General features: G+C 52.2%; 4 protein-coding genes across 4 annotated transcripts; 2 read left to right on the top strand and 2 right to left on the bottom strand.

Annotated features, from left to right (window-relative positions):
• Nucleotides 1-2,418: 2,418 nt before the first annotated feature.
• Nucleotides 2,419-2,788, bottom strand: NCS54_00046000 (Sm protein F; the record flags this gene model as incomplete). The annotated part of the gene is made up of 2 exons (XM_053146110.1): nucleotides 2,550-2,788; nucleotides 2,419-2,488 (listed from the first exon to the last, which is right to left on the bottom strand). The coding sequence occupies exons 1-2, from the start codon at nucleotides 2,747-2,749 to the stop codon at nucleotides 2,419-2,421; spliced, it is 270 nt and encodes an 89-aa protein (XP_053002085.1). The 5' UTR covers nucleotides 2,750-2,788.
• Nucleotides 2,789-3,738: 950 nt separating this feature from the next.
• On the bottom strand, nucleotides 3,739-4,446 carry NCS54_00045900 (Hypothetical protein; the record flags this gene model as incomplete). Its single annotated transcript, XM_053146109.1, has 3 exons — nucleotides 3,739-3,971; nucleotides 4,080-4,388; nucleotides 4,434-4,446. The coding sequence occupies 3 exons, from the start codon at nucleotides 4,444-4,446 to the stop codon at nucleotides 3,739-3,741; spliced, it is 555 nt and encodes a 184-aa protein (XP_053002084.1).
• Nucleotides 4,447-7,075: 2,629 nt separating this feature from the next.
• NCS54_00045800 (Hypothetical protein) lies at nucleotides 7,076-8,866 on the top strand (the record flags this gene model as incomplete). Its single annotated transcript, XM_053146108.1, has 1 exon — nucleotides 7,076-8,866. One exon carries the CDS (start codon nucleotides 7,076-7,078, stop codon nucleotides 8,864-8,866), a length of 1,791 nt encoding a protein of 596 aa, XP_053002083.1.
• Nucleotides 8,867-11,752: 2,886 nt separating this feature from the next.
• Nucleotides 11,753-12,808, top strand: NCS54_00045700 (Hypothetical protein; the record flags this gene model as incomplete). Its single annotated transcript, XM_053146107.1, has 3 exons — nucleotides 11,753-12,011; nucleotides 12,065-12,458; nucleotides 12,511-12,808. The coding sequence occupies 3 exons, from the start codon at nucleotides 11,753-11,755 to the stop codon at nucleotides 12,806-12,808; spliced, it is 951 nt and encodes a 316-aa protein (XP_053002082.1).
• Nucleotides 12,809-12,862: the final 54 nt, after the last annotated feature.

Raw genomic sequence — 12,862 nt, 5'->3', positions numbered from 1 at the left:
ATTCACGGCACTTAAAACGGCGCGATCCTGTTTCCCCGCTTCAGCGAGACCCACCGCTACGCTTATCACCCCAGAGCCACTGAAGTCGGCCTGCTCACACCACCTCTTGCCCCAATCGACGCCCGGATAAAGGGCATTACGGGGCTCTGGGGAACTGAAAAGGCGGGAGGAAGCCCCTCCCCGAGCGCCCGCTGCCGCGACGACCTTGCTTCGTCGTAAGACGTAAAGTCGATAGGAGCTGGGAAACCTCTACTCGGTGGTTAGAAATCACTTTGAAGCACGATTGAGCTCTAGATTGGCTTGATGGTCCTCTTCCAAGATAAATAACAACTCACTCACTGCACTAAGGCCCTCAGACGTCTGGCGGATTCCAGCTGGTCGCGCTGCGCTTCAGATGGTGCGCTGCCCCAGAATACTTTGGCCACATGTATCTTTCTTGACACTCTCTCCCTTCCGTCCCAGCCGCACCGTGTCACACAAGACACCTAAACTGTCAGCACCATCTCGGCCCATTCTGTTGCATCAGGTCTAGTGCCACTCTCCAGAGGCGCAGCATTCGACTGAGTGTGCTCATTTCGCTGAAACTCAGTGGCCGAGCTCTGCTTCTGAACTTGAGAGCTATTCTGACGAAGGCGCGCGTTTATGCTACCAATCTAACACCTCTAAACTCGCGAAATTCTGATGGAGGATGGAGACAGCTGGAGGCATTGATGCCTGGGAGATGGCGGTCCGGCAGCTGACTCTGGGCACTGATCTGGGGAGCGACAAATTGTGGGCACCATGGATAAACCAACCTGCCTACCCTTCTCCACAGCATGTTCCTCTGCAAGCGAGGGCGGGCCATACCTGGACACATATCCGACGGGCGGCCTGCAGCCTGCCAAGTGGGTGAGTAATGGCGGTTCTGGGTACGCCATTCGACAGCACTGGCCAAGCCATTTGACCTGGATCCGTTCCTCTTGAAGTGACCTGGGGCAAGGGCCAACTCATCGAGAGTCCAGACTGCCGTCCCCTTGCCACTTCAAAGCTGAATGCCCAACTCGGGCCAAGAACCGGTTCGATGATAATAAGGGCTACAACGAGTTGTCCCTTGCATTCAATTCTCCGGATGCGTTCAAGCGTCCTCTAATTCTTTTTTTTTTTTTTTTTTTTTTTTTTTTTTTCAAATCCATCCAACGAATGCCCATTGAGATTTTTGGCCTTGAGTCCAGAGACTTGAAACTCTTCAAGTTCCCCCCCTCCCCCCTCCTTGGTGCCTCATCTAGTCCCAAATAGTCTCGCGTTTCTCTACCCCATAGAGTTATGTGTCCTCGAAACTCGTGATGATGATAGACCTCTCTGGATCACTATTCTCCTGGAACAGCATTCAAGATGTCTCTTCTTTCCGAAATCCAGTGACATCACCATCCCCTCGGTCTCGAACAGCATTACAAGCGGACCACTATATCAGATCTGACCAAGAAAAGCAGCCCAGCATTCCATTTCTACTACTGCACCTTTCAGACTGTAACAAATCCAAGTACCTACAGGAACACGGCTCCTCTGAACAAGCTAAAATGGGGTTTCGATCAGTTATGGGAACCCAGGAAGGCCAACTTACGATATAGCAAACGAAGCTTTCATAACGTATATCCTTGTCCAGTGGTTCGTTTCAGACTATCAATGATCATACAAGCCTACTTGAAAACGCTTGGCAAAGCCTGTAAACAGGCATATCAATACGCAGAACTCGGGCCTACGAACCTCGTAGTCGTTAGCACGGTGGCGGATTCAAAATCAATGCCAATATTGTTCTGCTACAGAGAAGTTCATCTTGCGGGGATTTCATGGCAAAAAGGGGCATGGATTACTAGAAAAAGAGGCTTTAGGGGGAAGATGGTTACACGACCAAGTCATCAGAATTGCAAAATAGTTTGGCGAGATTCCAAGCACCGCCCAAAGGAGGCATGCGCAATTTCAGTGCAACCAAAGCCTCTTGATACACAGATAAGAGGGTTTCTGCCTCATCAGCTAGCCCAGTCACAGATGTCCCATGGTAGAACCATGACTGTCCATACAACCACGTGAAAAATCGCCCAGGTTGAACGTCGAGGAGCCATGAAAGAGTAAGAATAGTTGGTGGTGATCTTGAGGATTGAAGAGTAAACATTAGAGCCCCCGGCACATTACCATGCCTGACAAGGCTTTCTCTGTCGCTTCGCCTATTTCTGTTTGAAATGAGTTCAAGGCCGTTGTCTCGTTGCGAGATGCCGGAGACGGATACATGAAGTTGGCCTTGAGCAGGCGGTTGGTGGTTAAGAGGTGTGTGGTGTGACCCCAGACGTAGGGTTCGTGTCAGAGTAAAACTCTGAAAGGTTGAGAGCGCCGTGTCCTCCTTTTCATTCCCATACAAAGTCCCATCACCTTTGCCATGGTGGATTAGCCCGTCATCGCAGCATCCGTGTCCTTGCCTTCGTCGGCGCCGCGCACCCACAGGACGTTATTGCACCTGCAGTGGTCCGCCATTAGCTTGTCATCGTCGCGTCTAAAAAGAAGGGGTAATATCATACCGAATCAACACTTGGCCCAGAGAGCCAGTGGGCTTGTCGGCGATGTACTCCTCGGTGCCAGAGAGCTGGAGGTTCATGTAGCTGTCAACAGAGACGAGTGTGCCCTTGTATTCCACCTCGCCCCATTTTAGGCGGACAAGAACGGTCCTGCTGACGAGGTCCTGCAGCATAGGACGGGGGTTGAGGGGTGCGAAGCTCATCTTGGCGGTGTTGATGAGCGTGAGCGACGATGTTGAGGTTGGTGAATGAGCTTTCAGGTGGCTGCGAAAGGACAGGCGCGTCCATGCTCATTAGGTTTAGTGTGACAGCGCTGCCTGAGGAGAAAATTTGCCAGACCGACTCGGCTTTACTGCGGTTATTCCCACACCAAGTCGGTGGCGGGGCGGGGCGGAGCGGAATCTTGGCGGAGAGCCAACACGACTTGACGCGACGCGACGCGGTTGGGTCACTGACAGCAAGCCTTCCTTTGACATGGATGAACGCGCATGGCCCAGAGCTGTTAGCGACCCCCTGACAGGTACCTAGAGAGCAGTGACAAGCCAGCTTGCTGGTCCAAGCTCCGAATATTGGAAACACGCATGACACCTTCGCTGTAACCAAGAATTGGGACCATCCTCGGGCAGGTTGCAAACAACGGTGATCCCAAAGAGTTCAACGCAGCAACGCCAAATAATCACCACAGCCAACCACATCAGATGCGCAGATGGAAAATGAAGATGGGCAAGCAATCACTTGAGAGTGAAGATGGGACGCCCATCACTAGTCGTCTTTAGGAGGAATAGATGCGCTTTTCACTTCATTTCAGGCATGTCATCTCTTTCACGATTGTGTATGACGTGAATAATCTCATTTTTCCAGCGCAGACCCTATAGAAACACTAACAGATAACACTGCTACGAAGTTCGCATATCACATTTTAGCTATCTTGTCAATTCTTCCTTCCCCCTTCGCAATTAAGCGTGACTTAATCATAGGCAGTTTATCACACAGCCACAGGAGAAACCAGAATATTCCATCATAGATAGGTAGGTATTTGTACGATGATAGTTACAATTTGTGAAATTAGAATCGAATACTATCCACAATAAAAGAATACACCATACCACAAACCTTACCTAGTGAGAATCCAGTCCAGCCAAACTCGGCAACCTTTGGTCTGCGCCATGCGCGTCGGAGTCTTGCTTTAAGTCTAAGCACAAGCCAACGCGGCCAAGGAAAAAACTCCGCCAGCCAGACCATTGATATCACCGGCAATGGCACCGCCAACCGACATGATAGTGTCGCAGACACCCTCACCACCATCGTCAATGTCAACCTTGATACCAACAGGCATGTCTACAAGGAGGCCACCGTCTTCATTCTCAACTCGGATAACAATGAGATCAGTCGCGGTGTATTGGTCAGCATACTCCTTTTTCCCAGCTAGAAAGACGTGAGCACAGTTCTACCAAGTTCGCGAGAGTCAAGGCGTACGAGATCAGGGAATAAACCCCGATACAGCACAGCCATTTCCGACGTAATAGCTAACACCTTGCTCAAAATCGTATTGAGAGGCACCAGAAACAGCCTTGACGATTTCAACCAGGTCATCTCTGCTTCCTTGTTCTCCAACACCGTTGAAGCTACCCTCAACAGCGAGAGTAATTGTGGCGGGCCTCATCTCTCCGTTTTGGATGACACCGGTCGCGTACTCGATCTTGTTCTCACTGTTGCACCCATTCGAAGGGCATTCCTCCTTGATCTTGTCAAAGGCGTACCAGGGCGGGGTGTAGCCATAGGTAACCTTCCTGTTGCCAATGTCGACATGGGTGTTGCCACCATCCGGGTTTGTCCATGCATCTTCGGCAGCAGCGCCAATAGCAAGAAGAGCAGCGGAAATTCAACTGGTAAACTTCATCTTGCCGGACAATATGGTGGCAAAAGCTGAGGTATGCGGCTATTGGTTCGGGCTTGTGTGGTTAAGGGAGGTTGTGTTGTTCTAGGTGATGAGTTGGTGGTGACCTGATAGGGATTGCGATGAAATCGCAAGAGGAGCTCATAGTATTTATAAAGAAGAACAGTCCCGGACATCGAGGTGACGCTTCTAAATCACATAGATCCTAAGGGAGGACCCAAGGCTGGCCCAGCCCATTCTCACTGCCCTTCAGGCTTGAAACAGACACAATCAGTAGACGATCATTACACAATGTGAGAAGTTTATGGGGAACACAACCGCTTGACCCACCGTGTATTACATCGGATAAATCCACAAAGGTCAAGAACAGGGCAGAAACCTTCAGCCCTGGCACTCTCCAACGAACAATATGCCCATTCAAAGTAAAGGAGTATGGTGATCGTGGGACCCGGGTACCCTTCCCTCCCGTGGGCCATCACGGGTGTACCCGAACCAGCCGGGGATGTAAAAAGACCAAGGCTGGTTTGTCCGCAGGACTGTGGCGGCAGGTTCGGTCTCTTCATCCTCCACAAGCCGAACAATGTCCAAACGAGCCATCTAATGCAGAGCTCTGAGAGGGGGAGATGCAGGGGCATATGTTATGGTTTTCCCAGTTTCCAGTGACATCCAGGGCATTCTCAATTCTATCGACATACGATCGTCTCAACAACGCACCATGGTTTCCAAGCTCGTTTCTGGTCTCTGAAACGGGCATCGTAGGAGGAGACGATGTCTGCCTTGGCGTTTCCCCTATTAGGAGATTTAAGGATCAACAATTCTCAGACTCCAGGGTATGAGGTTACCATTCCCCAGAGAAGTTTCAACCATTACTTGGTTAATGTCTCGGGACGATATAACTCATGCGTTCGCTGCCTTAACTGCCAACATATTGTCCAAGCGACTCACTTAGCACCGCTATTGGGTAAAATCTTCTAGGTCCCTTGCTAATCCATCAATCCATTACATTCTATCTGGTGACGTTTGAGCTGCTTATCTTCATTCTGGAAAGAGAATGATACACGTGAAGGAATTACAGGCTATTGCAACTTCGCTAGAGAATTTTGCCGCATATTTTCCCTCATGTCACTCGACTCTCGCCTTGTCATTTGATATACAATGCGATTCGAGTTTCAGCGAATCCTTCGCAGTGCACCGTGGTACACACGACTAAGAGCAGGGTATTTCGTTATTATACCACCTTGATCATCAAAGAGGGCATTTGCGCTCGGCGCAATGCTTGCATTGGTTCTTGGAATATGAGATGAATATTGGCCAATGTGGTAGGACTAATAATCCCGTCCCCAATTTTTTTTACTCACGTAAGACTATCTATAAGGGCCACTAATGCTATTCGCTGAACTGGAAGACGCATATGGAATCGTAGTTTGTTCTAGGGGTGGACAGTTCATTTCACGTTGACTCTACTTCCGCACGAAACCTAGGTTGCATTGCATTAACCAAGATCAAGTCTCTGTCAGATCTCTTCCTACAAAGCTTTTGTTCTAAGACATCAATGTCTTATTCTCAAAATCCATAAATGAACCACATGGAGCTTCTTGCCTAAACAGCCGCTGGGATGCTGTGGATTGATTATCGAGAATGGGGGTGTTGATCAATAGAATTTTACTTGTAGACATTGTCACTGTCTTACAGATTGTCAGGGGTGTGCAACTTTGGTCAAGATTCCAAATCCGGCTGGGAATGAAGAGGGTATGTCGTTGCATTTGGCAGAGTGAGACATAACAAGAAGATTCACAAGTTGTCAAGGGAATGAATGATGACTATAGGGTGTCTGGCACATGTATTTCTCGGTCGATTAATCTCTGGACACTCAAGTAGGAAACGAAACTACGTGATAGACTGGTAGTCGTTTCTTGGTTGTAAGTGACGTTATGAAGAACTCTAGCAGACTATAAAAGCATTGTGAAGCTAATTAGATACAAATGCAATAGAGACACAATGTATCCAATCTTAGATCAAACTTTCCGAAGCCCAAGACATTCAAAGCATGGCGAGCAAGAGCTGAGACTTCTCAGCCATTCACTTCCCCGGAAGCTCAGCTTTTGTCGAATGAGGAAGGCCAACCACCGAGCTGGGTGTTCATGCCGGTTGCACCGCGCCACAAAATCTCGGAACAGGAAGAGGTTGTGTAGTTAGTACCTCGCGGCGCTCTTCACAAGTGCATGATTGTGCGGAATGGAAGGGTGTCCCGGGTACTTGTACTTGCTCGAATCTCGGATGGCACGTGGTGTCTTCCGCCCCACCATTCCAAGCCTCAAACAGCTAGCCGCTTCACGGGAGAGACATTCCACCGACCCGAATGTCGTCCAAGAGCTGACCGAACCTGGTGATCCTGCCGTTCGCAGTTCCTGTTCTCCATATACTTTCGACAAATTCTCGTCTCCGCTCACGGATGGTAGCCGAAGCTTCCAGAGGCAGCTGAAGCAGCTGAGGGTATTAAATAATATTGTTTTCTTGGAATCTGTCCTATCAACATACTCTTCATCGAGCTTTACAGCACAGCTGCAGCTCTAGCTCTTTTAGTCTACCTACGTCACCTTGACCACCACGTCCAACTCGAGAATTCGTAAACATGGCCGACTTCAACGGAACCCCGAGCAGCCTGGGCAGCCAAACCAGCAAGCGGCAGGCGGCCATCCTTGATCGGCATCTCCCAGATGGCTACTCTGCCGACCCCGACGTTGTCTCGGGCCCGTCCCAAGGCCCTGTTCCCTCGGCCTCCGCTGTCAGCCTCGACCGAACCTCCCAAGCAGACCCCGTCGAATCATCCCTTCTTCTGCAGGGAGGTGACATGCATCGCGACATGTTCAAGATCAAGGCTCGTGCAAACTCGATTCGCCGTGCCAACACCTTCTCCCACCACGCCTCTCCGCGCTTGGGCCCTGCCGACGAACTATCATACCCTGAACAGCGTGAGCCTGGTGGCTTCAGACGACACCACTTGCAACTTCGAGCACGACAGAGGCGAATGAGTAGTTACACTGTCGTTGCGAAGAATTTTGTCGATTTCCTCGACCTCTACGGCAGCTTTGCTGGCGAAGATCTCGAGGATGCTGATAGTGAAGACGAATCTGCCATCGACGATCGAGATGAGGCCGATGTGGAACAACCACCTGAGCTTCGACCACTTCTTGGTCGTAGAAAGAGCTCTAGGAGATTGCACAAGAAGGGCGATGCTACAACGACTAAGACTTTTTTCACACTCATCAAGGCCTTTATTGGCACTGGAATCATGTTCCTTCCCAAGGCCTTCCGCAACGGAGGTATCCTGTTCTCGTCAATTACCCTCATTGTTCTGTCCCTCGTCAATTGTGGATGCTTTCGGCTTCTTCTCGACTGCCGTGACAAGTATGGAGGAGGTTACGGAGAGCTGGGCGCTGCCATCGTTGGCCCACGGTTTAGAAGTCTGATCCTTGCGTCGATTGCCATTTCCCAGCTTGGCTTCGTCTGCGCTGGACTGATCTTCACGGCAGAGAACCTCTGGGCTTTCCTCGATGCGGTTACTGCAGGCGACCACAACCTGATGCTGAGTGTTCCAACTCTGATTGCCCTGCAGCTGCTCATACTCATCCCACTTGCCCTGATCCGAAATATCTCCAAGCTGGGACCTGCCGCTCTGCTCGCCGACGCATTCATTTTGATCGGCATTGTCTACATCTGGTACTACGATGTTGCAGCTCTTTCTCGGAATGGCATAGATCCAACAGTCAGACTGTTCAACCCCTCTGACTTTCCCTTGACAGTGGGCTCGGCCATCTTTACGTTTGAAGGAATTGGTCTCATCCTTCCAATCCAGTCAAGCATGAAGAAGCCCGAGCAGTTCGGCAACCTCCTCTACCTTGTCATGTTCATCATCACCATCATTTTCACGTCAGTGGGAGCCATGTGCTACGCCACCTTTGGCGAGCGCACGAAGATCCAGGTCATCTCCAACTTTCCTCAGGACTCGCCCCTCGTCAACGCAGTTCAGTTTCTCTACTCCTTGGCAGTCCTGGCGGGAGACCCTGTTCAGCTGTTCCCGGCGGCTCGTATCATCGAGACGTCTGTGTTTGGCGAGCGGGCAACAGGAAAGAAGAGCATTGCGATCAAGTGGAAGAAGAACGCGCTCCGAACGCTCATCGTGGGCGTTTGCGCGGGTGTCAGTATCGTTGGCGCCAGTGATCTGGACAAGTTTGTTGCATTGATTGGGAGTTTTGCTTGTGTTCCTCTGGTTTACATCTATCCGGCGTATCTGCATTACAAGGGGGCTGCGGAAAAGGCTTGGGTCAAGGCACTGGATGTGGCGCTCATGGTAGTTGGGTTCATTGCCATGGTCTACACCACCCTGGTCACCGTCTCCCAATGGATCGATGGTGCTACTTGACTGGGGAGGTGACTGGATACGGCACGGACGGTAAAGCGAAGAGAAAAGAAGGCAACTTTAAAAAGGAGGGCATCAGCGGTTTATTGTTCTGGTTTATAGCGTCTATTTTATTGGTTTATTGCATTGGCTTGTTTGGCGCTAACTAAGGCCTTATCGAAGGTCAATACAGAGGATATTAGCTCTCGACTCGACAGCGGACTGGGGGAGGAGGAAGAGGAGGCTGTGTGCATTTGTTCCTGCATCTTTTCACATTGAGTCTGTACACAGATTGCTTCTCATGATAACTCAGCTTCTGCTACACTGTCCCATTCTGGCTGAACCGAATGTTGGCCTGGGGGTGTGCCATCCGTGCTGACTGTTGCTGATTGATACCAAGGCGGCTAACTTGTCCGAGGTTATTGGACTGCAGCATCGGCATTCACTTACAGATGAGGGCATCCGTCAAGGGTCCATCCATCCAGTGTGCCTAGCGCATGAGCTGACGCTCGGCTCCGACGTGCATGGCCGACTACTGCCAGAGCTGGCATCTCATCCAGGAACGTGTATCCGGCCATGTCTGTTCAAGACCAAGAACTCGTGTATGGCTTTTCTGACCGCTGGACCCTTACAGATTGTGGATCAAGACAGATTCTGCTGCTCACATGAAGATGACCAGCCCCAGGCGCAGGGCGAGAAAGAAAAACATGACAAGGGAGCCCCAGAGGCTTCCCGCAAGCGGATGGCGCTCAGGAGAGCGGGATGCTTCCAGACTCTTGGTATTTTCACCTTGTGGGCAGTGGCCACCGAGACATGTCATCCGAAAGCCAACGTCCCCGGGATTGCCTAAAATGGAACAAGGGCATGATGTGCCAGCCTGCCAGCCGGACAAAGGCGTGAGGGAGGGCTATCGGGCCTCTCCAGCTGCAAGAGAAGCTTCTTTTGGCTTTAGAGATGCACCTTTGCCATCTAGACCCTCGTCCCCCTTGTCGCCCTTTCATCTTGACTCTCCTCGCCCGTTCGTCGGCCCCAAGATCTGCGGGGCAAGGATGTATTCCGCACGTGAAGGCTTTTGATGCAGCCGCGTAGCCAATGGAAGAATGGATGGTTATATTCGGCACGGCAAAAGGATATGCACCTGACCTCGTGAGTTATGTCTGTCTCTTGCAGTGAAAGCATGATCTCAACGCTGATGCTGATGCTTGGGCGGCCTTGACACTGCCGATCTTTGCCCGGGACGGCCCAAGCTTCCAATGTGTCGGGAGCGCCCCATGGATCTCAACCTTGATTCGAATACATCACATCTACGTTTACCTTTCCCATCTGCGGACATGTATATGCGATGGAAAGACGATCCCGATCTACTCCAACGGAGGTGTGACGTTTTGGCGTAGGGATTGTAGAGTGTTGGTTTGAATGACCATCTACTGACCTCCAGATTACATGTACAGATGGTCATAGATGATTGAACAGCCTGGGTGTGCCCATATTGGGTTCCTTTGGGCTTCATGAGCCAGATTGCGCAAGCACACTGCGCTGCATCCCACCCTCGAGATTATCTCCGTTTCAGGAACACGTCTCGGCAGACTCCACCCCGAGGGCGCCGAGCGAGGGACGGGATTCCTTTTTCTACCAGATCTCATGATGTGCTTCTCCATCCTTTCCAATGTAACTATCATGGAAGGTCCCAGGGCAGGGTGGGCGGCGGGACCGGTCTCAATGCCAATGTCTCTGGCGGGGAAGTCCGCGAGCTTGGCCTGGACTGGCTCGGCTGGGTGTGCGGGGGAAGAAGTCGGGCCTCTCAACAAAACTGAGGCTGACGAGCAGCGTCGTGTTACCCAAGCCGGCCTGCTATTTTTCCAGAGTCCATGTGTGTGCTAAGATTGCGTTCGCGATAATGTGACCCGAAATGCTTTTCCCAAGACCTGATATAGCGAAATGACTTGACTGCAATGGCTCAAGCGCTAACCGACGCGCCACTACCCCAAACTCGACATCCCGGCCCATGCTAATGTTAGATCTAGAGCCACGGGGAGAGGAAAGAGAAGAATTGGGAGAGGCCGAGTCTCGTTATTGGAGAAAGCTCCCTGCGGCTTGATGGGGAAGCTGGGGATAAAGGTCCCATTGCCGGAGCAGTCTCCGCTTGAACCTTCCCCACACAACACGCACCCAGGACAGTCAGTCAATAGCGCCCTCACCCATGGGACTGATCGGCTCGTTGCGACATGGACTGCTCCTCGGTGAGTATTCGGGTTCTGATACCTGGTCATGGGATTTCCAACGAAGCAGCAGAAGATGCTCGACCATGCCCATTGAGCTCCTGCAAAAGGCAGCACTCCCCCGAAGAGAGACAAGGTTAGGGCCAAGACGCGGGGGCGTCAAGGGTGGCTGACGTCGATCGTAGCTCGGCTAGGACCTGAGTTAACTGTTGAAGGAAATCCGAGCCTCGTTCGGCATCGTCAATATCGTCCTAGTGCTTGACCCTTCCCGCGCGCACGCCTCTCACAGCAGCCGCTCGTGTTTCCCTCTCTCCCAGCCATGCCAGGCAGAGGCGCACACTCTCACACACCCTCGCTCGCAGAGTCGCTCCTTTCTGTGTCCACGGCTCTTTGCTTTGCCCCTCCATCACAGAGCAGAGATACTCCCTCGTGACACCTGCCGTGGTGTGGTCAAGGTGACGAAACGCCACTGGGAAATCTCGATCCGGTCTAAGAAACCATGAGGACTCGAGGGTGTGTCCCAGCGAGGGGAAGCTCATGGCCATGACGGGCATGGCTCATGACTATTGAGCTTCTGTACAAAAGGGCCCGACCTCCCGCTCATGTCGAGGGAGAGTCGAGAAGAAGCCGTCAACTCAATTGAACGACAATCCAAGCTCCCGCCATCCTCACAACCTCACCCCGACACACAATGTCCAAGTTCGCTCCCGTCCTGAGGTCGCTGGCCCGCCAGCCTTTGCCCAGACCAGCTCTGCCTCTCCGGACAGCTGGGTACGCTCCTGTCGCCGTCCGCGCCTTTCACAACACCATTCCCCAGCACAACGCTGCTCTTGGCCAGCCTCACCTCCTGCCCGAGTTCAGCCTCCGCAATAAGGTCATTGTCGTCTCGGGCGGTGCGCGAGGCCTAGGTCTTGTTCAGACTGAGGCCCTACTCGAGGCGGGTGCAACAGGTGAGATCGTGTGGCATGGCGTATTGTACCACACGTCACTAACTGCTTGTCAGTCCATACCATTGATCGGTTGCCCTCGCCCGCCAACGACCCCTCCTCTGGCTTCTCCAAGGTCGCCAAACGGGCAGAAGAGGAGCTTGGCACCTCCCTCACATACCACCAGTCCGACGTGAGAAACGTTCCTGAGCTCAATCGCATCTTTGAGGGCATCGCCGACACCACTGGCCGCTTGGATGGTCTCATTGCCGCCGCCGGTATCAACCAAGAGACACCAGCACTCGAGTACACGGCCGAGGATGCCGACAACATGATGAGCATCAACTTCACCGGCGTATTTATGACAGCGCAAGCAGCTGCCCGCCAGATGGTCCGCCTCAAGCAGCCGGGCAGCATCTGCTTGATCGCCAGTATGAGCGGCACCATTGCCAACAAGGGCATGATAGCACCGTAAGTAACACGCATGAACTACCAAGTCTTCGCCAGCTCACGCATTCACCAGGGTGTACAACCCATCCAAGGCTGCTGTAGTGCAGCTCGGCCGCAACCTCGCTGCTGAATGGGGCCAATACGGCATCCGGGTCAACACCCTCTCCCCCGGCTACATCCTGACCCAGATGCTCCAGAACCTCTTTGACGACTACCCCGAGCGCAAAACCAAGTGGGCTGGAGAGAACATGCTTGGCCGCATCAGCATGCCGAACGAGTATCGCGGCGCCGCCGTCTTCCTTCTCAGCGACGCAAGCACCTTCATGACTGGCGCCGATCTCCGCATCGACGGCGGTCACGCCGCTTGGTAAGAGCTAAACAGTATCTATGGGGGAACCGGGGAACAAAAGCATACTCGCGCATAG

This window comes from Fusarium falciforme, chromosome 1 (genome assembly GCF_026873545.1).
Source record: "Fusarium falciforme chromosome 1, complete sequence".
Classification (NCBI taxonomy): domain Eukaryota; kingdom Fungi; phylum Ascomycota; class Sordariomycetes; order Hypocreales; family Nectriaceae; genus Fusarium; species Fusarium falciforme.
The sequence above is the reverse complement of the archived record's forward strand: the minus strand, read 5'-3'. Positions and strand labels throughout refer to the sequence as shown.